The sequence below is a fragment of the Camellia sinensis genome, chromosome 11, assembly GCF_055761805.1.
Source record: "Camellia sinensis isolate YWXY chromosome 11, ASM5576180v1, whole genome shotgun sequence".
NCBI classification, from domain to species: domain Eukaryota; kingdom Viridiplantae; phylum Streptophyta; class Magnoliopsida; order Ericales; family Theaceae; genus Camellia; species Camellia sinensis.
The window spans coordinates 8930114-8958105 of NC_138971.1; the positions used below are offsets into that span (position 1 = coordinate 8930114).

Genomic DNA, 27992 nt, shown 5'->3' on the forward strand with positions numbered 1-27992 from the left:
GGGCACCTAACTCACGGGTGTAGAGCCCTGAAGACACATTTCGAAGATCTGGTCAGACAGGGCCACTTGAGGGATCTGGTAGATGAGGCCAGAACGAAGGAAGAGCAGGCAAGACTACCCCAGGCATCAGCAGCACCACCTCTACCAGCATCGTAACCACAAGCAGATGGACCTCGAGTGAACAATGTGATTACTCGAAGGCCAATGAGAACGAGGTACGTGGGGAGACCTAGAGGGTGAAACATTTACAATATGTGTATCAGGTTCAGCAAAAAAGGCCTAGGACAGACAAGTACTAGGGACTAATGGTGTCCTTTACTGAGGCCGACTTGGACATGGTGCAGTATCCACACATCGATGCTCTGGTGATATCCCTCAAGATTGGACAATGCCAAGTAAAGCGTATTCTGATTGACCAAGGCAGTTCTTGTGACATCATGTATGTCAGATGTTACAAGGAACTTGGCCTTTACCGAGATGATCTGGAGCAGTCCAACAGTCCAATGGTTGGGTTCAATGAAATACCGACCTGGCCCCTGTGAGCAATAAATTTGGAGGTACAGGCAGGCACCAAGAAGGTAAGCACGGAGTTCACAATAATTGACACCCCTCCCCCTCCAATGTCATCTTGGGAAGGCTGTGGTTGCATGCAATGAGGGCTGTTTCCTCAACACTGCACCAGCTGTTACGGTTTCCAACAGAGCATGGAATTGAAGAGGTCAGAGGGGATCAAGTACAGGCAAAGAATTGTTCTATGGCAGCAATGAAATCCACCTACAACGTGCGAGACGCAGAGACGGTAGAAATTGAGGACGAGGACATGGAGGTCCCAGATGACGTCGACAAAGAGTTGGCCGACAAAAGTAAGGAAGCCTTGAAGAAAGTTCTGGTCCAATAAGGTGATGATGAGCTCTTCTTCCTTCTCGGCTCAGGTTTAGCCGAGGAGGAATAAAGGGAGTTAGAAGCATTCTTGCGAGCAAACATAGAGGTGTTTGCCTGGACGCCCTACGAGATGCCTAGCATTGATCCCCAGGTCACATGCCATATGTTCAATGTAGACAGGTCCGCTAAACTTGTCATTCAGCAAGCAAGGAGGCCGACATTGGTTCATGTGGAGGCAGTAGAGGAGGAAGTGGACAAATTGTTGGAAGCCAGAGCCATTCGGGAGGTAAACTTCCCAACTTGGTTGTCAAACACAGTTGTTGTGAAAAAGAAGAATGGGAAGTGGAGGGTCTGCGTGGACTTCACTAGCCTGAATAAGGCTTGTCCCAAAGATAGCTTCCCACTCCCCAAGATCGATCAATTAGTGGATATCACTTCAGGGCATAGAAGGATAAACTTCTTGGACGTTTACTGGGGGTACCATCAGATAGCCATGTATCCCCCTGATGAGGAGAATACTGCATTTATTACCCCAAAAGGGCTGTATTGCTACAGAGTGATGCCTTTTGGGTTGAAAAATTCAAGAGTAACTTACAAGAGATTAGTGACCAAGATGTTCAGACATCTAATTGGCAAAACAGTGGAAGTATACATTGATGACATGGTCGTGAAAACCAAAAAACCTAAGAATCACCTGGTCGGCTTAAAGGCAATTTTTGACATCCTGAGGACATATCGGCTCCGACTTAATGCATTGAAGTGCGCATTTGGAGTTGTGTCTGGTAAGTTCCTGGGATACTTGGTTACCAAAAGGGGCATTGAGGCAAGCCCAAATCAAATCAAGGCTATCCTGGACTTGAAAAGCCTAATGTCAGCAAAACAAGTGTAGATGTTAACAGGAAGGGCTGCAGCCCTCAATAGGTTTATAAGTAAAAGTTTCGATAATTGTAAACCATTTTTTAGTTTATTAAAGAAGGCCACAGATTATTTGTAGACAGAAGAGTGCGAAGTCACCTTGGCCAACTTGAAAAAGTACCTAACAACAGCTCCACTTCTGTCAAATCCAGTACCTGGAGAGGAGCTATTCTTATACTTGGCAGTTTCAGAGCATGTAGTGTGTGCAGTGATAATCAGAGAAGAGAAGGAAGAACAAAAGGCAGTATACTATGTGAGTAAAACCCTAGAAGGCGTAGAGACCAGGTACTTACCCCTGGAGAAATTGACACTAGCCGTAATGATGGCTTCCAAGAAGTTGAATCATTACTTCCAAGCCCACAAGATTGTGGTATTGACTGAGCATCCCTTGAAGTCCCTGCTACAACAAGGAGATCTGACAGGCAGGGTAACCAGATGGGCAGTAGTATTTGGCTAATACGACCTGGAATTTAGGCCCATAACAGCAATCAAAGGCTAGGTTCTAGCCGATTTCTTGGCCGAGTTCACACCTGGTGCCATTCCACGTCGGGCTCCGGTGAGCCGCGGCTTAGGATGTCCAGGGGAACAAGAAGAAACCCAATTGGGAATGAAAAATCCCACAGCAGAGCAGAAGAAAGAAGAAAAACTTAAGCCCTACGAGATTTACATCGGTGACTCATTCCACCTGTTTGTTGATGGGAGTTCAAACCGTCAAGGAGCAGTGGCAGGAGTAGTGTTGGTATCTCCAGATGGGTGAATGTTAGAGCAGTCTATTCGTTTGGGTTCAAAGCCTCAAACAATGAAGCAGAATATGAAGCATTGATCGCAGGATTGAAGTTGGCAGCAACAATGGAAGCCGACGAGGTGGTAGTCTTCTGTGACTCCCAGCTTATTGTGAACCAGGCAACAGGCGAGTATGCAGTCTGAGATGAAAAAATGATAGCCTATGTCAACGAGGTTGTTAGACTGTTAGCCTTGTTTTAGGACTGCCGACTACAGCAAGTTAGCCAAGATAACAACAGCCATGCCGATGCTTTGGCTAACCTGGCTAATGCAATGAAATCAAGGGAGGTAAGGACAATAATGGTTGATTATTTGTTAGGCCCAAGTGTGGAACCACTAATCACAGAGTATGAAGCAATGTGTGTGGAGATGGGTCCAAGTTGGATGGATGCAATAGTGATGTTTCTCAAGGACGACAAGTTGCCGGATGATCGCAAAGAAACGCACAAGACCAGACTGAAGTTGGCTAGGTTTAGCCTAACAGCAGAAGGACATCTATACATAAGGTCTTTTACTGGTCCCCTTTTGAGATGTGTGCATCCCTCCCAAATTGAAGACTTCTTGTATGAAATATATGAAGGAGTATGTAGAAGCCATGCTAGGGGCAAATCACTTGCTCACAGGGCCATTACTCAAGGGTACTGGTGGCCCTACATGTAAAAGGATGCTAAAGCCTATGTTAGAAAGTGCGAGAAGTGTCAAAGGTTCACACCTTTGATACATCAACCAGTAGCAGATTTGAACCCAGTGTCTAGCCCTTGGCCATTTGCCCAGTGAGGCATGGATCTTGTTGGACAACTACCACATGCAACTGGGCAAAGGAAATTCCTGCTAGTAACAACTAATTATTTCACAAAGTGGGTAGAAGCTGAACCCCTTACGAAGATTCGAGATATTGATGTGAAGAACTTCATCACCAGGTTTGGGATCCCAAGGGCAGTAATAGCAGACAATGGTACACAGTTTGACAGTAAGCTAATCAAAAGCTTTTGTGCAAAGTACAAAATCAAGAACTATTACTCTATTCCAAGTTTCCCTCAGAGTAATGGTCAGGCAGAAGCATCTAATAAGACTATCTTATATGGGATCAAAAAGAGGCTGGCAGCAGCAAAGGGAAAATGGATGGAAGAGTTGGCCAATGTACTCTGGGCAAATCAGACTACGCCGATGAGATCAATTGGGAAGTCTCCATTTGCCATGGCTTATGGCACTGAAGTAGTTATCCCATTCGAAGTCGGCATTCCAGGGATCAGAACCCAGGGAGTAGAAAATGGTACTAACGAAGCATTTCTAGCCCGAGATCTAGACCTTTTGAAGGAGAAAAGAGAAAAAACAGCAATTCGGCTGGGGGCATACCAGCAACAACTTGCTAGGGCTTACAACAAGAAGGTTAACCCAAGAGAGTTCAAAGTTGGGGACCTTGTGCTGAGGAAAGTGGTTGGCAACAAGAAGGATCCTAGAGAGGGCAAGTTAGGGCCAAACTGGGAGGGGCATTATAGAATTATCTCGGTCGCCAGGAATGGGGCATATCGGCTTGAAGATAGTAAGGGAAAAGAGTTACCAAGACCGTAGAATACTTGCAACTTGAAGTTTTTCTATCATTAGATTTTTGTTTTTTCGAAGTTTATGTCGTTAGTCGAAGTAATAATAAAATTTTAGCTTGATTTTGAAATTTGTGTAATAGGACTGACCAGTCATTTGGCGATCTTTCTGATTGAAACATGATGAATAACTTAGACTTATTATATTGCAGAGTTGAAATATACTTGAATATAATAGAGTTGAACTAAGTTGGCAATGTTTCTAATTGAAACATGGTGAATAACTTAAACTTATTATATGGCATAGTTGAATTATACTTGCATATAATAGAGTTGAACTAAGTTGGCGATGTTTCTGATTGAAATATGATGAATAACTTAGACTTATTATATGACAGAGTTGAATTATACTTGCATATAATAGAGTTGAACTAAGTTGAATTGAAACTGGACTTGCCATGTCGACATAATTAAAACTTAGAATGGAACTAAGTGCATTTCAGTTAGATTAACAGAGAAACCAAGGTTGAGAACCTCCACTAGTCTTTGTTTGAATCAGACTTCGGCAAAAGACTATACGTGCTTAATATGAACATAAGTGAAACTTAGGTTCACATTATGGGGCAAGAAGCTGGAGAATGATGAATAAGCTTAGAAATTTGAATGCTTCGGACTTGTTCAAATTTTATAGACAAAAATTTACAAGTCAGAATGGGCTCAACACTTGTTAAAATTTCAGGAAAATTTACAAGTTGAAGTTAGCCGAGGTTATATTGAAAAAAGTATCTGAGATACATCTTACCCGAGGTAACCAACCAGGTCGTCCAAACTTGGAAAGGGTAAAGTCTTAAAAGAGGATAACATATGGAGAAACAAAAGAAATACTGAATAAACACTTGCAAAAATATTTTTGATATTTTTGAGTGTTAGCCAAGGTGTGCCAATGGTTGGCCAAGGCAAAACAGTCAAGGTTTGTATCCTAGGTATTATATCCCAAAGTTATTATGCAGTTAAAGGTATACTTTGAAGAAATGCAAAAATATTCTAAGTATGGAAGCGTGAAAGGCATGAAAGAAAGTAGTAAAAGCATACATGAAACAAACATTCAACACTTAGAACAAAAGAGGAGACTTACATTCAAAAAAAGGCACTTCGGCCTGGCAAAAGACAATTTGTTCAAATAACAAAAGGGGCACATCAGTCAAATTTCAAGCTAAACATTGTTCAAACAAAACAGAAGTACAAAAAGAGAAAAGATTCTAAATGAAACGCTCCGCTTCAGCAATGGGTTGTGTATCGATCTCGGCAGACAGCTGCGAAAACCTCTCTGTAGTCTTCTCAGCCTTGATCTCGGCATCGATCTCGTGAAGAGTTTGGTCAAGGCTCTTCTCGGCTATCTGTACTTCGGCCTCTGATATGGCTCTTTTGGGAGAGGCACTCTTGGAGACCTCGTCTTCGTCGTCCTGAGTCAAGTTCAGAACTTACTCAATCAGAGTTGGGGACTTGGCCCCAGTAGAACCCTCAGTACCAGCTCTGACCTTGACTTCTTTTTCTTCTCCCCCCAGCCTCACCCTCAGATTGGCTTAGAGTTGAGGGGAATGGCATGACAAGTCGACTTTCATCTCGGAGGGGTGAGTCCTCAGGGATAGCCAGCTCTTTTAGAGCAGTCATCTAACCAAGGGTGTAACCCATATTGCATGCATGTCTGACTTGCTTTTTGTATTCCTCACAGACGTCGACTACCCCCTCAGCATAGGCCTCCTCGTCTGCCTCTTTGATTTCGGCTGCCTTTGTAGACAATGCCGTTTGGAGCTCGGTTTGGGCCTGGGTTTCTTTCTCTTTGGCTTCTTTTGCCTCAGCCTTAGCAACTTCGGTAACATTTTTCGCGGCCTCAGCTTAGTCCTTGGTATTCTTCAAGGCCAACTCAGTAGCCTTGGCCTGATCCAGGAGACCTCGAATGCGGGCCTCGGCCTTGGTGAGTGAGGAAAGGAGTTTGGCAGCCTCTTTTGTTTTTTGGGTAAGTTCTTTTTTGAATTTATCGGTCTTGACTGCAAGGGAGTGACCTTGTTGGATAGCCTACAAAAGTGCAAAGGAAATTAGTTAAGTATGAAAGCCAAAGTTAAAGCTAGATAAAAAGTTACAAGTATTGAGACTTACCAAGACACAATGCTGCATCATTATTGCATAATTTTCATACTCTGAAAGCTCAGCCATCCGATTGATGTTGGCTGGGAGTAAAACAGCGGCGGAAATGGTGGTATCGACCTCCAAACTATCCAGAGCACTGTCCTCCGCTAGAAGAGGTCGGTCTCCGACTGTGACAAATGGATTCCAAGGAGCGTCGACATGGAAACCAGAAAGATTAGAGGAGCCGCTGGACCTCGGCATTTTGGATTGTGGTGGGTCAGACGCCTCGGCCTTGGCTGGCCTCTTGTCGGCCGAATGAGTACTCTTTTTAACCTCGGCCAACTTGGAGATTGGTACAGTGTCCTCAGAGTCGATTTGAGTCACTGTTGCCTTGGCTTTGGCTTTCTTTACCCTCTTTGGCTTAGCTTTGGGTTAGGATTGTGATGGGGAGGATTACATTGTTACAACACCAGGCAAGTCGGCCAAGAGGTCTTCAATGACAGCCTTGCTACGTCTCATCTCGCCGGCGATGGCGGCAACAATGACTTTGGTACCAAAACGGATTGCTGGAAGTGCGGTAGGTGGGTTTGCAGGATTGTAAGCCGACGACTCAGTATTTTGGCATTTACGGCTACGAGTTCTACCTGCAAGAGTGAAGAGTGGATCTCGGCGTCGGTGTCGGCGTCGGCGTCGGCGTCGGCGTCGGCGCTGGCGCTGGGTTGGAGGAATCAGTTGGGGAGCAGATGTTGATGGCTGGTCCGCTGAATCAAAAGTTGAGGCTTTTTGAGACCCCTAAGCTTTGTAAACTCTATTAAGTCCCTTACTTTTAAATTATTTGTTTGAAATCGCTCAATTTCTTAATTAATTACAATTTTAACCCTGGGATCAAAATACACGCACCAACTGAAAACTCGCAAACCCTAATGGATTTCGGTAACTTAGAAATCATTTCTAATACCCTAATACTGATTAATTGACTCCATAAACGTAGAATTACCACTTGAAAACCCTAGGTTTTTTCGGTCTTTATCACGTTCGTCGGTTGATTGCATCTTTGTTTGAAACAAGAAATCCAAACCGAATTAGACTCTCTAACCCCAATTTAATTTAATTTTAAACTAAAATAAATGTTCCAATTCATAAATTTAACCCAAAGCCCTCACATTTTTCTTGAATTACATTTTGACCCCAAACTAGTACCATTACACACATATATACATATATATACATGTACCTCTCTTAAACAAATAATTTTGTGCACAAATATCTTTATATATATATAAAACCAACAAAAATTTTCCCAAATCTAGCACATGGCCAGCCATCACCCTCTCTAGGCTACAATTATAGGTACTTTAGAGACAAATTCCTTAAATCATGGAAAAAGTATCATTGGTACCCCCAAATCAAGGAAGGTTGTCTTATACTTGTAACTATCTTGGTTCTACTTAAGCCTAACCATAACTAGATCATGCCTTAATACATGATTAGGCTCCCTAATGATCCCTCACTCCATTACATTCTAACTAAATACATCTCAATTCCATTCCATTCTAACCAATGGGCATTTTAGACCTTTTACACAAATTTTATTATAAAAACATCACCACCCTCCACATGTGACACATCTCATACACTCACACACCTACACATTCAGTTGAGAGAAAGAAGGAAGAGGAAGAGAGTGAACTTTGGTAGTGGAGGAGAGGAAAAAATAAGAAAATTGTGCAAACACTTCACTAGGCAATCAAGTAAGCCACAACACAACTCTCTTATTTTTCCTTTCAAATACATGCTCTTAGAATTTTTTAACATTCATTTCAGATATGTTTTGATGGCATTCTTGTGTTAAAAATGAAAGGAGTTGAGCCTTGGTTCTACCCTTCTTGCATTTCTATTAATCGGTATAAGACTATATTTTTCCATATCAATCTCTCAAACTTTCCAAAGGCACACATGCAACTTAAATTTTTGAGTTTAATACATATTATTTATCATGCTTTCATCACAAGAGAAGTGGAAAATTTCCCCTAGTTGGTCTCTTTTCTCACCAACTTTCTTATTTTAAGAACTGTGCCAAAAAAATATGTTTTACAGCCAACTTCCGAAAATTCTAGAAAAATGTATAAAAATATTCTGGACCTTGGTTTTATGTTAAAAATATTCCTTAAAAAGTTATCTTTCAAGGAAAATTGGTTTTATTGAAAAAGAGTGAGTGGTTTGTAAGAAAATTCAATTTTCGTAACGATCGACAAATATGGACAGAGCTGGAATATTTCTTAAATAACTAAAAATCTAGAAAAGCTATCACATTTCCGAAACACATTATGAAAACTAGATTAAATTCTCTATGAACCATAGGAAGGCCGAGTTTGAGAAAAATATGAAATAGCCTTTTTGATTTTAATCTTTAATTGGTACTAATCTGGAAATTTAGTTTTGCATAGGTGTTTTATGCTATTGTGTTCATGAATATGTTTATTAGTACATGATCATGTCCTGGTATGATATTGAATTTGTTATGGTTATGTTCCTTATCTTCTTCAATTGATGATGCTCATGCTTATGTGGATATTACTACCTTGTTAAGTTGTTCTAACTTTAATTTAAAACATTTAACTCAACAGAAAACTTAATTGGGGTGGTATTGGGTTTTCGATCACTTGAATATTGAAGAGATGATAATGTGTTATGTATGGATTGATGAGATGTGCTCCCTAATTGAAGGTTGAGTCTTGTGCAAGCGGTTGTCGCGTAAACCCTAGAATGGAACGGACGTATTCGAACTCTTTGCGATGGTTTGATTGGTGAGATAAGGTTGGGTCCGGATGGGACATTCAAGAGGATAAAACTTTTTTGGAAGAATAAGGTTGGATTTTGGGTGATAAAATATTTTTTTCTTTTCGTTGTCCCTTTTGAGGCCTTGCGGTTGGCGCTACGCGGTATAGAATCGTTGGTAGGCATCTAAGGTAAGTTCTGTAACAAAGCAGCAAAAGGGGGAGTTTTGAATAGTCCGGTGTCCAATTCTTGACGTTGGGAGGATGAAATCTCTTTGGGGGATTTCCAGAATACTAACATCTAACCTTGTAATCCTTGTCATTGACTTGAATATCATGCTTCATTACTTGCTGGTTATAAATGTGATGGTGTATTGGATTGGGAAAAAGGGACGGGGTATGTGTGCGTTTATTGGGCATTCAAAACTCATGGCATTTCATGCCAGATATTGAAGACTATTAGACTGGTCGAAAGCAAAACTGAAGCATTTGAGAACGTACAGCTACCCTATGAGGATTAGAAACTAGTTTGTAAACGCGTTTTGAGATTATAAGTGATAGATCACATGTTGTATTTAAGACATGATTTTGTAATTATTATATATCTATGCATATTTTTTGTATCACCTATTCCTTATTGCCTCGTCGACTCATGTAGACCTTGTGTTAATATCTTGTTAAGATCTGTCAAAAGGATAGCTTTGCTATCTAAGGTGGTTGGACTTTGATGGGAGGCTGTATTGACTCCTCCGACCTTCCTGAGATTTTGCTTGGTTATTAGCCAAAGGACTCATTAGTGACGTTTCCTACTCTTGTAACCTTAGATAAACCCTGCATTTAATGGTTAATATATTATCTGATGTTTCTGATTTTGGGGGCGTCACAGGCTTGGTCAGGCCTTGGTGAAGAAGTAGCAGAGGGAGTTGTTGCTGAAGGTGGAGACTTGCTCTTTTGAGGAACGTCGGGCAGTGGGCTCTGATATGTCGGGATGTAGTTAAGGAGGATGGGAGACTTGCGAAGTTCGATTGGCAAGCCGAGAAGGCGAACCAAGTTTGCTCGACGTGTAGTATCGGCGAAAGTCTTTTTCTGGCTGGGGAAGAGCTGCAAAAAGAGATCATACATTAGAAACAAATTAACAAAAGGGTGACTAAGTAAATAGAAAAAGGGACTCAAAGGAGGAAAACTAAGTCCTTACCCTTGTCATCCCTAAAAACTTCACGGCGCAAAGGGAAGAGGTGGAGTTGATCATCTGGCGCGAACTCCCAATTGCCCAAGACAATCAGGTAGTCGTCTGCCGTGCCTTTATTTGAGTCTAGGATGCCGACTATCAGCTTGTACTAGGTGGATCTTGGTTTGAGGTAATATGTATAGCTAGCGTTGGTTTTAAGGCCACACATCGTATAGCAGTACTGGATATCAGACAGGGTGATCCTAGCATTCTACCGATGTTTCAACTCAACAATTCTGTTTATAATCCTAAAAGAGTTTACTGCTAACTGCATGTGGTTCAGTTTGTAGTAGTGGAGGACCTCCCTAAACAGGATGTTGAGGGGGAATCTGACTCCTCCTTCAATGATGGAGACTACAGGAAAGGGCATGTAATCCTTCCCAGGCATAATGGAGTCATCCTTTCCAGCTAACCGGATTTGAACGTCGGCTGGGAAGGAGAACTCTCGCTTGAAGTATTCTAGTTTGGTCGGGGTGTCTACTCTCCACCTAAACATTCCCATGATGTCGGCTTAGGGTGGATTGGTGCACAGTTTCAGGAGAGAAAATTTGGTATGGGTTTGGGAATCTCGATTAAACCCTAGACTGGCACTGGAGCAAGGGTTTTTCGAGATCTAAAGAGAATTCGTTTCAATTTTCCTAGGGATAATGATTTCTATCAAAACCCAAGGCCTAAATCTATACGAAAATAAGAAATCAAGAGAAAGATTTGGAAATAAGCAAGAAAAACAGAAAAGAGCAATGGTTCAGACTCAAGAAAATAAACAGAAAATCAAGAACACTAAGTAAGTGAGTGCAGGTGTGCAAAAGCCAAGAACAGTGGCAAAGTTTTTAAAACTTCAAATTTATGAACATTACAAATCACAAACAAAAGTGAATAAGACAAAAAGGTGTATTGAAGAGCATACAATAAAGATTCAAGAACATAAACAGATTTGCAATGGCATCAAACAGCGTGTAAACAGGCAATAGATTTTGAAATAAATTAGAGACTGAAAAGGGAGAAAACTGTGACTTACCAGATAAAATGAATGTCGATATGGGGTTCGCCGAAGTCACACGGTGCAAATAATCACAAACAGACGACGAAAAGGTCACCGGAGGAGGTAATCGAAATAGTTGCAGAGCTTGAGCGCTTGAACAATGGCAGTTTGGGAGAAAGATGTTAGAGAGAGAAAGTTTCACAGCGAAATGAATATTCAAAAGTGAAGAGACGGGGAGTAAGGGAGACGTTTTGTCAAAATTGTGAAAAAGGCGGAAAATCATAATGATGTGCCTTGGACGACATGTCTGTCAGGCGGTGTGCACAAAAGTGACGTGTCTTGATAGCGCGTGTCAGGTACAAATCAATGAGAAAAGGACTCGTGGCGGAAACGGTTGAGAAAACCGTGCGTGACAGCTCATGCACAGATAAAACTCTTGGAGTTCTTAATTTAATTAAACAAAAACCTCGGCTAGAGAAGCGATCTCGGTTAAGGAACTCAAAGAACTTGGTTCTTGATTCTTGGTTTTTAATAAAGTAGACTGCAGAGTCTTGGTCATAAGAAGCCGACGGGTGACGATCTCGGTCATGAAGGATAGAGTAAGTCTTAACCGACGTGCCATGTGGACAAACGATGTAGGTTCCATCACCTCAGTATGCCGACGTAATAGAACCTAGGGGGCAGTTGTGGGGGCATATTTTGTGAATGACAACACGTGGCCAAGGTGGCACCGGAGTGTCAGCCGAGGTGCCACGTGTCTTGGTCATGTTGCCGAGGTGATCTCGTGTGAAAACCCGCATTTAATTATTCTTAAAAAATAAAAAAATTAATTAATTAATAAATTTTATCTGGAGTTTTTCTGAAATATATTAGTGTATAAGTTAGTTTTAAATTAATCTAATTAAATCACTAACAAAGACATTATTAAGAATAATAATTTTATGGGTATTCAATATTTATTATTTATAAATTATTTTAATTATGATTTAACATGGTAATTATTCTTACTAAATACCTTAGTTAAAAATCTTAGTGTATCAATTTTGAGAAACCCATACAAATACACACACACACACACACAAAAAAAAGATATCAGAATCGAATTCTTGGTGGTAGAATAATGCCACCTGTTTGTTTACATGTTAATGTAGGAACCATAACCTCATCATACTTCTTGGAAGTGAAAGATACGAAGTGACTAGAGAGAATCATGAGAAGAGAGAGAGAGAGAGAGAGAGAGAGAGAGAGAGAGAAGGAGGGGCTCAACAATGCATTATGTATATATATACATGCATGCTTGCATTCGATGAAGGAGGGAAGAAAAGAAAATCTGCAAAGTGGAGTAAGATAATAAGAGGATGAGGTTAAGAAAGTTGCATATTTTCCTACCATTTCACTATCCCATTTCAATCCTACAACTAAGTAAGAAAACTCTCTCAACTCTCTCATTTTTTTTAATTCTTAAAAATTTTCAGATTATATTCATATGATAAAATGACTAACTTATAGATATAAATTTATATATATATATATGTATATAAATTTTGTGATGTGTATATCAAATATGTGAAGAAATTGATGGTCTTAAAGTCATGATATTATTGTGGAAATAAGTTTGCATGTGTAGTTTATACCATTACAAGAGGATGAAAGATTTTATTTGGCCTCCTAAATCTACTAGAAAATTTGTATGAATTTTTCGACAATTTTATACTCAAAATTTGAAAATTATTTCTTCTACAAAGTTGTTGAGAATGATTTCTAGTTCATCCAGGAATTTTTGCAACAATTATTGAGATTTGTACGAATTTATACAAATTTTTAATGAAATATGAAACTGTAAGACATATTTTACTATATGTTTGAAAATTTATTAAAAATTCTATATTAAGCCAAATCTGGTAATTTCTAACTAAAAGATGAAATTTGAGAAGTTTAGTTTCATAATAAATTTTTAGATTATGGAGTTGATCTATGAATTTCAGTATGGAATTAATTTAAGAAAATGTGACAAATCTGTTTCATAAAATTTTTGGGAATTTTATAGAATTATTTATAACTTATTTTTGGGAAATTATTTCTGAAAAATGACCTAAATATCTTTATTGAATATTCTGTACATTTGCACGAATTTTAGAATTGTATAAATAATTTATTTATAATTTTTATTACCTAAGGTATAACCTGAAATTTTCTGGACAGGTTTAAGATCATCACTTCAATCATTTATTTGGATAAAAATCAATTATTGTGTTGGTCTAATTCATCAAATATTGTAAATTAGTAATCCATGTATGGGTGTATTACGGTTTATTTAATATTGTGCTAGTCTAATTTTGTAAATTAAAAATTCATACATGTGTGTGATTATGTTTATTTTCTTTGTATCTAAGTTATTATATTCATACGATGGTTTAAATTAATTGTTTATTTAAATTTTGTACATTGAATTATTATTGTGTGACATATGTAATATTTTATGTTGGAAATTTTAATGAGTTGGTATAACATTATTGGTGATTGAAATTTGAATAATTTGTGATTAATATAAAAACTAACCGAAATGATTAATGGTATATACAAAGTTAATGATAGAGGGATAATACTGATTATTCACGGTGAGCCCTAGTTTTTCATAATTTTTACGTAAATTGTGTTGCGAAACCCTAAGATGGCACGAAACTTATTTGAATTCTTATCGGTATTTGGTTTTGGAATAAGGGTGGATGTGCGAGTGACACGCAGGGAAGTTGCGTACCCCTAGCAGACTGTTCCCTTAGGCCTCGTTTGTTTGGGGTTATAGGGAGGGAATTGGGTTTGGGAGTGAGGAGGGGATTGAGAATGAGATGTTTGTTTTGAGCGTTAGGGAGAGGATTAGTAATCCCTTGGTATTAGTAAGGAGGAGGAAGGGGGATTGGTAAGGAGGAGGTAGAGATGGTATTAGAAAAATAATGAGGGGATTAGAAATTTTTTTATTTTTTTTATTTTTTATATATTGGGAATTTTTTTTTAAATATAATGTTTAATTTTTTATATTTTTTATTTGTTTTATTATTTTATATAAAAATAATTTAACAATTTCTCACTATCAATCCCCTCACTATTAATCCCTTCACTATCAATCCCCTCACTATCAATCCCTTCACTATAAATCCCCTCCATTCTATCTCTGAAAACAAATGGGGCCTTAGGGCATATCACGGATGCCACAGCTTGGGTATATAACTCCGGGCGTAAGCATCTTTGGTAGTTCTTGAATATTTGATGAAGGGGGGGTTTCCAAATTAACCATGGCAATGGCTTAGTGGTTGGTAAGAAAATCTCTTAGGTGAGATTTTGAGCGTCACCTAAACTATTAAAACTATATAAAATAATTATAATGGTTGTTACGTTTATCGTGCTATTAATTTTTATTATTACTTTAATTATTATGGTTTGATTATTTTCTCTTAAAAAGAATGGTAGGTTGGTTATATTTTCTTACTGTGTTACAAAACTCATGACATATATTTTGTTGCCCTGGCGTTTCATGCCAGATTATGTCGAAGAAGGGACTGAAGCTGAATTTGGAGGTGCTGCTAATATTGAACCTTGGCTAACTTAAAGTCAAAACTTTATCAAAATAAAATTTTATTATCTCCTGTATTAGTATTTAAAAATGTTGTAACGTTGAATGTGAACTTGTAATTTTTATTTATTTTTTTTTTTTGAACTTTGACCATGTGAGAACTTAAATTTTCCTAATTAGATGTTAAACTTTTTATTTAGCAAGTTATTTTGTTATTTAAATTTTATAATGTTCCAAAAATTTGGGGCGTCGCATCTCGGCTAGGTCGAGGTTATCTACGGAGATACCGGAATTCGAGATGAGCGGATAAGGGACAAGAGTCCTAGAATGGGGGAGGACCTCAGTCTGGATAAAGTTATGTTCTTAGGGAGTTTATCTCTATCTGGTTGGGAGTCCAAGATGAGTCCGGATCCTCGGCCGCCTTACCCAGCGGCCCTTTCCCGCAGCGCCCCAAAACGACGTCGTTTTGGGGCCAATTTTCCCAAAAAAAAAAAAAAAAAAAAAAAAAGAGAATGGGGGTCTGCTACTGCTGGGTTCATCCATATATATATATATATCTTTATATCTATAGAAAAAAAAGAAGAAGAAGAGAAGAAAGATGAAGAAGGAGCTGCTGGGTTCATCATCAACAAAAAAAAAAAAAAAAAAAAAATTTGTTCAAAATCTAGATTTGTTTGTGTGTATGTGATTGTTGATGAAGATGATGAAGCTGATGATGATGTTGAAGATGATGATGATGTTCAAAAAAAATTTTGCCGATGGCCTCTGCTTTTTCTACCTTTTTTTTTTTTTTTTTAGTTGATTTGGATCTGGATCTAAAGGGGGAAAAAAAATGATTCTTGTGTTGAAAACCTCTGTGTTTTTTTTTTTGACCACCGATCAGTTTTTTTATGCATTCAATATCTATAGAAGAAAAAGAAGAAGAAGAGAAGAAAGATGAAGAAGGAGCTGCTGGGTTCATCATCAACAAAAAAAAAAAAAAAAAAAAATTGTTCAAAATCTGGGTTCATCCATATATATATATATATATCTTTATATCTATAGAAGAAAAAGAAGAAGAAGAGAAGAAAGATGAAGAAGGAGCTGCTGGGTTCATCCTCAACAAAAAAAAAAAAAAAAAAAAAAAAATTTGTTCAAAATCTGGATTTGTTTGTGTGTATGTGATTGTTGATGAAGATGATGAAGCTGATGATGATGTTGAAGATGATGATGATGTTCAAAAAAAATTTTGCCGATGGCCTCTGCTTTCTCTACCTTTTTTTTTTTTTTTTTTAGTTGATTTGGATCTGGATCTAAAAGGGGAAAAAAATTGATTCCTGTGTTGAAGACCTCTGTGTTTTTTTTTGACCACCGATCAGTTTTTTTATGCATTCAAAAATTGATTTGGTCACCGATCTGTTTTTTTTTTTTATCTGAAAATGATGAAGACCTTTGTGTTGTTGTTGATGAAGGTGTGTTTTTGATGATGAAGATGAACTGAATGTTGGTAGATTATGAAGACCTCGGGTCTGTCACATAATTGATTTGGTCACCGATCTGTTTTTTTTTTTTTTGACCACCGATCATTCTTCATCATCTACCAAAATTCAGTTTTTTTTTTTCAAAATTTCCAAGAATGCTTCCCAGATTTGGATCATTCTGTGTTTTTTTTTTTTTTTTGTGAAAATTGTCCCCAAAACGACGTCGTTTTGGGGCGCTGCTGGAATGGGCCGCTGGGTAGGGCGGCCGGGGATCTGGACTCGTCCAAGATGAGTATTGATCTAGAGTCCATTGAAGCTAGGCTTTTAGAGGGATTAGGTTAGTGCTGGCTATAAAAGTAAGATATCCTCGTGGGTCTAAGGTATGTTTTTAGATACTCTGTCTAGTGAGTTAAGTACGATTGGTTATCTTTGAGAGATAATTACCGATTTGATCGTCGGAGTGCCCCCGGGTTGACGAACCACCGCTAGTCTCTTATCTTTCTGTGACAGGTTGTTCGGGCTTAATCTATTTTGCCAATGCTCTCCTACTGAGTATTCCTTGTTGGTTGTGTGGTCAAAAATCAACACCCACAGAAAAAGTTTTAAATTTCACAATTACGAGTAAATTGGAAGAGAAGAGGTCTTAGATTTCACTGTTAGGAGTGTAATTGTGTAAAAGAGATATTTGGTTTAGTTTTTGAAAATCATTTTTGAGTTTTTTATTTTTGTGTTTTTTTAACTTTTGTTTTTAGTGAAATATTTTCATATTCTAGTTAAATATATTTACTTTTAAGATGTACTTAAAAATTTAAAAAGTAAAATATTTGGAAAGAAATATAAAATAAAAAATTTACTAAAGACATTACTTTTCCTTAACAAATTCATAAGTTATTTTGAATCATGAATTTGAATAGAAATTTAAAAAGTGAAAGAGAAATGGAGAAAAAATTTAATTTCTATTTTATTCACATCCACATAACGTTATATGACATAATAATATATTATTATGAAAACTTAAACCCAAAATGCAAAAAGGTAGGCTAGGTTTCAAATTTCTTGGACAATTATTTTTCAGCATTTGAAACTAAAAACACTTATGAAAACTTAGAAACAATTTGTTGTGTATTAAAATATATATATATATATATATATATAAAGATTATCGGTATAATTTGATCAAAGATAATAAAAAAATTCACTCAATTAATCAGAATTAATATAGGAAAGTTCTACTACCATTCCTGTTAGGGCTTATCTTGAAGGACCATCCAACATTATTAATCAACAGAAATTTTGAAATGAAATTGATGTTGTATGAATTTTCTTTATAGATTTTGATACTATACTAATGTAACCTTTCTATGTCTAATTTTAGATGAACGTTGGTTTATAAAGCAAAATGAAAAAATAAAATAAATGTTATAAGAAATTGAAGTAGGGAAAAAATTTAAGATCAAATTGGAGATGGGAGGGTCTGGAATGCTAGGGGTGGCGAGGCAGCAATGGAAGGGGATAAGAATGATTGGTTGCAATGAGGAGTGGTTGTGATGAGATTGATCCTCGAATTGAACTAATTTCTTACATCCAAGTAAACTCTCGTTAGTGAACAGTGAGATTCGTCTCCCGAATTAGTTGGTTCAATGAGTCGGATACCAAGTTTTAAAAAAAATAAAAAATAAATAAAAGTTTATATCCAAGTAAAAAATATAATTAGCAACAATAATTTTTAAGAAAACATTAATGTTAACCACCTTTTAGTACCTTGAAAATAAAACTGAATAAATTACACTCACCTTCCCTAAAATTGGAGAAAAATATAGTTAGTTTACAAGTTTGATATAATTATATTGATCTCTATTTTAGTAAAGTTAAAACAATCAAAACTAATACCAATGGTGGCTTCATTGAAATAAAAAAAAAGATAAATTTAAATTTTAGTAAAAAAAGAGAAGGCAATATTATTTCTTCACCCATACCAATAATGAATTACTGATAAAAAAAAAAATTAAAAAAAAAAGAAAAAAAAGAAAAGAAAGGGGTTTAAGTGTGATGTGAATTAAACTTCAAATGAGAGAAGTGTAATTATGTCAAAAGTATTGCACTAACTATATATATTTTTTCAAATTTAAAAGAGGGCTGCTAAATGCACCTGCATTTCTTCTTAGGACTTCCCACTTTTTTGAACCTCCACCACCAAAATTGCTACCCCCGACCTCTGCCATAATCTCAAATATATCCCTACACTTTTCCACTGAGAGCCCCACCCTTACCAAAATTGCAACCTCTCTCCCTTACCAACAACCCTTCTCCAGCACCCCTTTATTTACTAAAGACCCTCGTTCAGTCCCCCTTCTCCCGGTGTAGGAGTGTAAAAATGGCCCGTGACCCGTGGGTGGCCCGAAACCCGCCTGCGGTCTGGGGTGGACCCGGCCCGTTTAGGCCCGATCCCAAGCCTAGCCCAAGGCCTTGGGCTTGGGCTTGGGCCTGGGTTATCATTTTGAAGCTCGGCCCGACTCGTGGCCTGCTCAAGGCCCACTCAAAAGCTTGGCCCGCCCAAGGCCTAGTGCTATTTTTAATGGAAAGTAATAAAATTTTGGTGGAAAAATTTAAAAAAATTATTTAGGCTGGCCCAAGTCCGCGCCAAAGCCCGAGCCCAGGCCCAGCGGTCTGGCCCACTAGCCCACCTAAAGCCCGAATACCTTAGGCCTGGGCCTAGTTTTCTGGGCCATGACCCGACCCGAATTTTGGTGGGAGCCCGCAAGGCCCAACATGGGATGGGCCGGGCCGGGCCCTAGCCTGGATACGCCAAGCCGGGCCAAAATTACACCCCTACCCCAGTGACTCCCCTCCTCCAACAACCCACTTTGGTTCTATTTTCATTCCATTCCTCTTATCATGATCCTTCACCCAAATTTCTTTTACCCAAATTTCTTTTACCTAAATGTCTCATTCCACTAATCTCAATCATTTGCCATCATCGCCTCCCACATATATACCCTAAAGCCCTCTCCCGCCATGCTCGTGTTCGATTCCTCTTTATTTGAAATTGTAGCGCCTAGTTTGGAAAAGCAATACCAAACAAACAATGGAGGATTGCGTGTGAATCACCGAACAAATGTGGTGGTTCAGACCAAGAATGCCAAACTGAATTTGGGGAGATCACAAGTAGTGTTGCAATCTTAATGATCGCACAAAGATTGTGTATCATCACCATTGCTGACTTTTTGTGGTTTTTGTGGTTGAGAGAGAAACGGAGGGTGACATTTTGTGGTTGAGAGAGAGAGAGAGAGAGAATATGCATGCGTGTAAGTATGTGTGTGTTTGTACGTGACATCGCAGTGGGTGGAGATGGGAATGAAGGTCGTGGTGGTGGGTGGAGATGAACTAAGATGGGTCAATGAAACTTGAAAGGTGGTAGAAAATGATGTAAAAGTGACATGGGCAGTGGTGCTACTGGCGGTTGGTGAATGTGGGTGAGGATTATAGTGACTGGAGGTAGTGCTGGTAATGACAGCATAAGTTGTCGGCCACAGTTGAAGCGAAATGGGTTAGGGTTAGATTTAAGATTGAAAAATTAGGGTGTGAATAAATTTGTAATTTGCTATTTCGATAAAATTATAATTAAAGCAATGGTGTCCTAGGAAGAAAGGAGGCATTTAGCAACACTAAGGAGGCTAGTGTAATTCACCCAATAAATTTTGGGGGACTTATGTGTAGGTCTTAATAAGTGGACTTATTATCCAATAGATCCTATGATAATTAATGACATTTTTCATTAAACATTATTAAAAAATGTCATTAATTATTAATTTTTAGCAACAATATGAAAATTTTGTCACAAAATTTGTAACTAATTATAAGTTTTAGCAACAGTTTAAAAAAATCGTTACAAAAAAGTGTCATTAATTCACAACTTTTAGCGACAATTTGAAAAATTCGTCATAGAAAAACATCACTAATTATAAGTTTTAGCGACAATTTATAAAAACCATGACAACAAAAAGTCGCTAATTGTCAATTTTTAGCGACATGTAAAAAATTGTTATAAAAAAATTATTTTTAGCGACAATTTTATCAATACTTATTTTTAATAGGACTTGATAGAAATTAAGTTTAATTATTAGAATCCATGGATAGTTTATCCTAAATTTTGTTCATGCACGATTTGTTTAATTTTAAATTAATTTAAAAGAATAAATAAAAACATACTGTAGAAAGGTTAAATAGCCTCTAAACAGACCCTTTCTTACAATTTTCCCTCCAAATGAAGAACCTTTTTTTGTGTTTGACGGACCCCCCCTCTCTACCGAAGCAAAATCCCTTATTTTTCTTTGAAACTGCCACACAAACTCATCTTCTTCTCGTGGGTTTACTCAGCTGTAAATGTTGAATGCTTCACTGTTAAGCAAAAATGTCAATCTGAGTCAGACTCTAATCGCATTGCTTGACAAATGCAAGTCAATCTCTCACCTCAAGCAAATTCATGCTCTGGTGATCGCCTTTGGCCTCACCCAAGACGACCCATTTGCTTCAAGAATTCTGTCTTTCGCTGCGACCTTTGATTCTGCTGACATTGCCTACTCTCATCGGATTTTTCGACATCTCCACAATCCAACAATCTTCAACTGGAATACAATCATAAGGGGTTACTCAAAAACCAAAAACCCAATCAAATCGATATCAATTTTCGTCGAAATGTTGCGAATTGGGATCTCACCGGACTATCTCACATACCCATTTCTTGCTAAGGCATCTGCGCGACTGTCGGATCTTAATCTTGGAGTGGCTATCCATGGCCGCATTGCGAAAACTGGTTTGGAATCTGATAGGTTTGTTCAGAATTCTTTGATTCATATGTATGCTTCGGGTGGGAATATAGTGTGTGCACGCAAAGTGTTTGATGAAATGCCCAATAAGAATTTGGTTTCTTGGAATGCAATGTTGGATGGGTATGCAAAGTGTGGGGATATAAGTTTGGCCTGGGAAGTGTTTGAATTAATGCCGGAGAGAGATGTGGTGTCATGGAGCTCTTTGATTGACGGGTATGTCAAGGACGGGCAATATGGTGAGGCATTGGCAATTTTCGAAAGAATGCGAGTCGTCGGGCCCAAGGCCAATGAGGTGACCATGGTAAGTGTTTTGTGTGCTTGTGCACATTTAGGTGCTCTTGAGCATGGGAGGACGATGCATCGTTACATGATCAACAATGCCTTGTCATTAACTCTTGTGTTGCGTACCTCACTTGTGGACATGTACGCCAAATCCGGAGCAATAGAGGAGGCTCTAGTTGTTTTTCGTGGGGTTTCCATGGATCAAACTGATGTGTTAATTTGGAATGCAATGATTGGAGGACTTGCCACTCACGGGTTTGTGTTTGAATCACTTGATATGTTTACAGAAATGCAGATTGTGGGGATCACTCCTGACGAAATCACGTACTTGTGCTTGTTAAGTGCTTGTGCTCATGGAGGGTTAGTGAAGGAAGCTTGGTTTTTCTTTGAGTCTCTTAATAAGCATGGCATGACACCTAAAAGCGAGCATTACGCTTGTATGGTGGATGTTCTAGCTCGTGCAGGTCAATTAACCGAGGCATACCAATTCTTGAGTCAAATACCAATGAAACCAACAGCTTCAATGTTAGGTGCATTGTTTAACGGGTGTATGAGCCATAGAAAATTAGACCTCGCGGAAATAGTGGGGAGGAAGCTCATTGAGTTGGAGCCGCAACACGATGGTAGATATATCGGTTTATCAAATGCTTATGCGGTGATCATGCGTTGGGACAAAGCAAGAATGATGAGAGAAGACATGGAAAGGAGAGGGGTGAAGAAGTCCCCTGGTTTTAGCTTTGTTGAGGTATGTGGAATTCTTCACAGATTCATAGCGCATGATAAAACTCATCAAGAATCAGAACAAATCTATATGATGTTAACCATTGTTGTAGAACAAATGAAATTTGATGCTGATTTTGAAACTGTAGAACAAGAGTTATATGGTAATGGAGTTTTGTGACTCACATTCATCCACTATAGTGCTGTGATTATGCTGGAAATTTACATTACTTGTGTCCTAGGAGGTTTTCTTTATGCTGTAAGAAATTTTGATCTTAGATGAGTTTTAAGGAATTAGATGGGAGTGTTTTAATACATATTTTACAATTTGATTTTTCTAAATATATTTTTTAAGAGAAATCGATATGATACATGTATGACATGACACATGATACGATATATATTATATATGAATACTTAAATTCTTTAGCAATTTTGAAAAAAGCAATCGTACTTATCTATGGTAAATCTTTATTGTTAAAAATTTTCATTAACATATTAGAAAGGATATTTTTTCAAATGAAAATAGTATTTTTTTTTTCTCTTCTCTATTTTTTAACAAATATCTACTTATTTAGTCTTAAGTATCTTGCAGTTGATTTATGGCTACTTACACAGATTAATGTTTTGAGTTTTCTATTATGAACAAGTTCTTGATCATATATCAGAAGTGGGATATTAGTTGTTTCTTTTATTCTATTTCTATTTTGAGGAGATGTATTGTGGTTAATAATTTGTTTGGAGATTATAAATTGATTAGTAAATCATTAGTATGTTAAGGTATTGTAGTTATTAATTTCTTTTATTCTAGTTTGTATTTCTTTTATTATTTTTCCACTTTTTTTTGTTAAAAGATATTCAGATTTGTTAATTATTTATCTTAGCAGTTTAGGTTTTTGTCTGCAAACAAGTCAAGTAGTAGGTTATTCAAATACGAGTTAAGCTCAATCAAACAAAATAATTTAAGTAGATACACTACAAGAAAACTGGGCTTAAGAGACGGAACTTTTGCCGTCGCAAAAAATGACTTTTTGCGGTCGCAAAAAATGACTTTTTGCGTTCGCAAAAAATGACTTTTTGCGATGGCACAACTTGTCGTCGCAAAAAATAAAGTATTTGTGACGGCATAAAATGCTGACGCAAAAAAAAAAAAAAAGAGTATTTGCGGCGGTAGAGATTGTTGTCGCAAAAAAATAGAGTTTTTGTGACGGTGCAAGCTGCAGTCGCAAAAAAAAAAAGAAAAAAAGAAAAAGAAAATTGCGACTTTAATAGGTACCGTTGCAAAAAAAAAATAAATAAATATATATATTGCGGCTTTGAGACGACTTCATATATATATAGTCACAAAATGGTTTAAATAAATGCAACGGTATTTTTCTATCACAAAATTTTTTTTTTAAAAAAAACGACGTCGTCTTACTATTTTGAACATTTATCTTTTCACCAATTTTTTCATCTTCCTATCTCTCTGTCTCTGTCTCTCTTCTCTTTCTTTCTCTTACTCATCACTCTTCTCTGTCTGTCTGTCTCTCCCTTTCTCTATGTGTCTCTGTCTCTCCTCTCTCTCACTCATCACTCTTCTCTGTCTGTCCGTCTCTCTCTTTCTCTCTGTCTCTGTCTCTCTTCTCTTTCTCTCTCTCACTCATCACTCTTCTCTGTCTGTCTGTCTGTCTGTCTCTTTTTCTCTGTGTCTCTCGTCCATCTCTATTCTCTCTATCTCTTTCATCTATCTTCTCTCTCTGTCTCTCTTCTGTCTCTCTTCTTTTTTTCTCTCTCGCTCTCTCGCTCATCTCTTTCTGTCTCTCTCTCGTTTATCTCTTTTCGCTCTTTTTTTTTCTCTCTCTGTCTCTCTCTCTTTGTCTATATCTTTTCACCCATTTTTTCATCTTCCTCTCTCTCTTTTCTTTCTCTCTCTTATTCATCACTCTTCTCTCTCTGTCTGTCTATTTGTCTCTCTCTCTCTCTCATTCATCTATCTCTTCTCTCTTTGTCTCTTTCGCTCATCTATCTTCTCTCTATCTCTCTCACCCATCTCTCTTCTCTCTATCTCTCTCACCTCTCTCTCGCTCATCTCTCTTCTCTCTGTCTCTCTCGTTCATCTCTTTTCTCTCTATGTCTCTCTCGCTCATCTCTCTTCTCTCTATCTCTCTCTCTGTCTCTCTCGTTCATCTCTCTTCTCTTTCTGTCTCTTTTTCTGTCTTTCACTCTATCTCTTTCTCTTTTTCTCTCTTCTTTTTTTTTCTCTCTCTCTCTCTCTCTCTCTCCCCCACTGTGTTCGCGTTGCTCACTCTCTCCCTTCCGTCTTCTCTATTTACTGATCTCCCTCTCGATTTATCGATCCACTACAAGAAAATGCACTTTTAACGACCACTTTAGCGAAATAATAAATTGTTCAAATTTGACTTAAAAATTTAATGACTTTTAAAATACGTTTGTATAACAAGTTAATTTCAAACAAAATTTTAACAAGTCGAGTTTGAATAGTTTGACTCGATTTGCTATGCCACTTTAGTTTTTAGTTCTGATTTTGTGATGTTGGATGATTTATCTGTTTCATTGTAGCTATATGTAATACATTAGCATCTTATCATATTTTTTATTTTAAGCATTATTAAGCCCATTTGGTATCACATATAAATTAGCTTTCATCATTATAACTTGTGAGATCATTAGTTTAAAAGAATTAAAATAAATTATAAATAAGTTTGTTGCAACTTTTATAATCTGTAAGAGAAATTGAACCAGTAATAAATTATTGCATAACTTTTTTGTTACATAAATATCTAGAATGCCTTCAAAAATTATAATTAAAACAAAATTGAAGTCACAATTTTTTTCTAGTATTTAACAGTTTCAAATAAGTTAAATATATATATAAATTATTACTTAAGAAAATCTCACTCTCTTTTTTTTTTTTGTTGTGACAAATAAGTTTAAAAAATTAAATAACTTAGGCCTCGTTTGAGAACAAGTTATTTTAGTAATTTTTTTATTTTTTACGAAAAAATATATAAAAAAGTAGAGAGAGTAATGTGAGAACTTATCTACTAAGTTACACCAAAAGCCTGATTGTGCATCCTTTGGGTAATAGAACAAAAGCATATCAGCTTATTTGAGTAGGAATTGCCAATAGACATCACTTATTGATTTCAAAACTTATATGAATCCTTGATATGCTACAGTAATTATACTAGAAGTTGTGGAACATGGAATTAATATGGGGAATCAATATAAATGAATTAAGAGATAATTAGTGGAAAGGTTCATTTAATGATATATATATATATATACACACGTATATCATTATATTTATTGTACACATATATCCTTTTTGTAGAGATTTGCAAGACAATCATAGAGATTTTTTTTCCTTTTACCATAGCATTTATTGATTTAATTTTTATTTTTTTTCAAGCTAGAAGATGAAAAGATGATTTGAGCAGAAAGTTCACCCTCTTTTTTCTGCCATTTAGCTGGGGTTGTGTGAAAACCAAGTGGTAATATGAGCATCTATGAATTTCTTTTTATAGGTAATTTTGTAGTTTAGTGTAAAAAAATTGTGTGAAAAGCAGGAATGGCAACGGGCCGGGGCGGAGCTGGGGATTACACTCTCCGTCCCCTATCTCCGAAGGCAAAAAAATTTCCATCCCCGCCCCCGATCCTTGGCGGGGACGCCATCGCCCCCCCGCTCCCGCCCCCTAACGGGGATCGAGTTTCCCCGACCCCGAAAACCCCGACTTGTTTGTTTGTTTTTTTTTAAATAATTTTGTTCAACACAAAAAAAAAAAAAATTTAATCTATTGTTTTCAGTATATTTCATCATCAACAACTTTAAAATATATATATATATATATATATATGAAATTGTTCATTACACACACACACACACACATATATGTATCTATCATCATCAACAACAACTTGGAAAAAAAAAAAGAGAGAGATTTGAAATTGTTCATTACACACACACACACACATATATGTATGTATCTATCATCATCATCAACAATCATCATCACACATATAAATCTAAGTTATCCTCACAGATCAACTGGCACACCGGTCGGCTCAAGCCGTATACCGTCGTCTGGGTCAAATCGAAATCCAAATCATTCACTGGAGCTGCAGCAGAGACCGAACAGAGGCGGTGCTGTGACGGAGGACGTAATGAGTGATGTCAAAATCTGCGGCGGAGGACAAGCAGTGTGCTGCAACCACTTTTTCAGCGGATGTAGGAGTGAGGTGGCGGCGTTGGGGAGTCATAGAGGAAGCCATGGCGGCAGAGGCGGTGGTGGTGGAGGATCGGCGGATCTGTTCAATCTGTTCTAGATGATGATGATAATGATGATGATAAGGAGTGAGAGAACGAGAGAGAGAAATCTGAGTGAGGGAAAGAGAGATAAGAGACGTGGTCTAAGACAGAGATAAGGGATATGAGGGTTTGGTTTATATATATATATATATAGGGGTAAAATAGTAATTTCACTTCGAGGACAAATGGGGATGGGGCTAGGGACGGGCCAGATACGGGTTGGAACACTTATCTCCGAGCAAGGATCCTCTAGAGTGATTTTTTCCTAAAGTTTCCTAGAGTGCTACATTGTGTGGTTGAGATTTACTGGCAAGTCACATCAATTTTTCTGATATGACTTACCAGTAAATCTCAACCACACAATGTAGCACTCTAGGAAACTTTAGGAAAATTTCATTTTAGAGGATCCTTGGTGCTTATCTCCATCCCCAGCCCGAAACTGATCGGGGATTGATTTTTGAATACCATCCCCTCTCCGTTGGGAATATTTTTCAGGGAAAAAACGCCCAAATCGAGGTCGAGAGGTCTGGTCCCTGTCAGGCCGAGTTCAAACCGTCATCCCTAGTGAAAAGTCATAATATTTTATTGAATAGTTTTTTTATTTTTAAAAGAAAAAATTTGTGATTTGAGTCTTATTTATAGGTGTCCTTGGAACGTAATACATATATATATATATATATGTGTGTGTGTTAAAAATTAAAGAAAACAAGACATTTTTTACTAAATTTAATTAATTTTTTAATATAATTTTAATACACCTTTTCAGTTAATCGTAGTCTTAAAAAATATCCTCACAACATTATTTAGCATTTGAGCAGTGGATTTTTTTTGTTTTTTGTTTTTTGTTTTTTTTTTCTGTATACCATAGGGTTTATTTGAATCTAAGCTAAACATGAGTACAATGATAACTTGTAGATTAGCTGTTTTATACTATCAAGTGTGTTTGGTTTCAATTTTCTGAAAATTGAGTTTTTTATTTCTTGGATTTTTTTTTGTTTTTAGTGAAATTTTTAAAAATTTTAAGCAATTTTTTATTTTTATTTTTTTAGATACACCTTACTTAGATGTATCTAAATAATAAAATATTTGTAAAAAAGTATTTTAAAAAATAATAAATACACAAAAATAAGAAAAATATATTTAATTTTTTTTTATTTTGGTATTTAATGAATTTTTTGAAGATTTTTTTTGCCAATATTATACTTTTTAAGTGTATTTATGTTAGGTATGTCTAAAAGTTTTAAAAAAAAAATTTGCTTAAAATGTTAAAAAAAATTAATTGAAAACGAAAAATACAGAAAAAAAAAAAAAAAGAATTTTCTAAGTGCATGTGCATGAAATAGAGAAACAAGACAATTTCTTGAAGCGAACAAATTCCCTATATTTTGGAAAAGAAAACTGAACATTCAAACCGTAATAAATGAAAAGGAAAAGAAATTAGTGTGTTTGGTTTCAATTTTTTCAATTTAATTTTCTGAAAATTGAATATTTTATTTTTCGTGTTTTCTTTTGGAGAATATTTTTAAATTTTAGGCAATTTTTTTAAATTTTTTTTAGATTCACCTTATTTAAATGTATCTAAATAG

General features: G+C 36.9%; 1 protein-coding gene across 2 annotated transcripts; it reads left to right on the forward strand.

Moving 5' to 3' along the window:
• Nucleotides 1-20518: 20518 nt before the first annotated feature.
• On the forward strand, nt 20519-27030 carry LOC145801841 (pentatricopeptide repeat-containing protein At5g08305-like). 2 transcript variants are annotated; one of them, XM_082893541.1, is made up of 2 exons: nt 20519-22119; nt 26141-27030. In XM_082893541.1, exons 1-2 carry the CDS (start codon nt 20647-20649, stop codon nt 26267-26269), a joined length of 1602 nt encoding a protein of 533 aa, XP_082749667.1. In that variant the 5' UTR covers nt 20519-20646; the 3' UTR covers nt 26270-27030. The 2 variants fall into 2 exon arrangements, with proteins under 2 accessions (XP_082749667.1, XP_082749666.1); XM_082893540.1 differs by lacking the exon at nt 26141-27030 and having other exon boundaries at nt 20519-22277.
• The last annotated feature ends 962 nt before the right edge of the window (nt 27031-27992 follow it).

What these genes read in the sequence shown, in the direction of transcription:
- LOC145801841 (XM_082893540.1), top strand. Translation starts at nt 20,647, where the DNA reads ATGTTGAATGCTTCACTGTTAAGCAAAAATGTCAATCTGAGTCAGACT.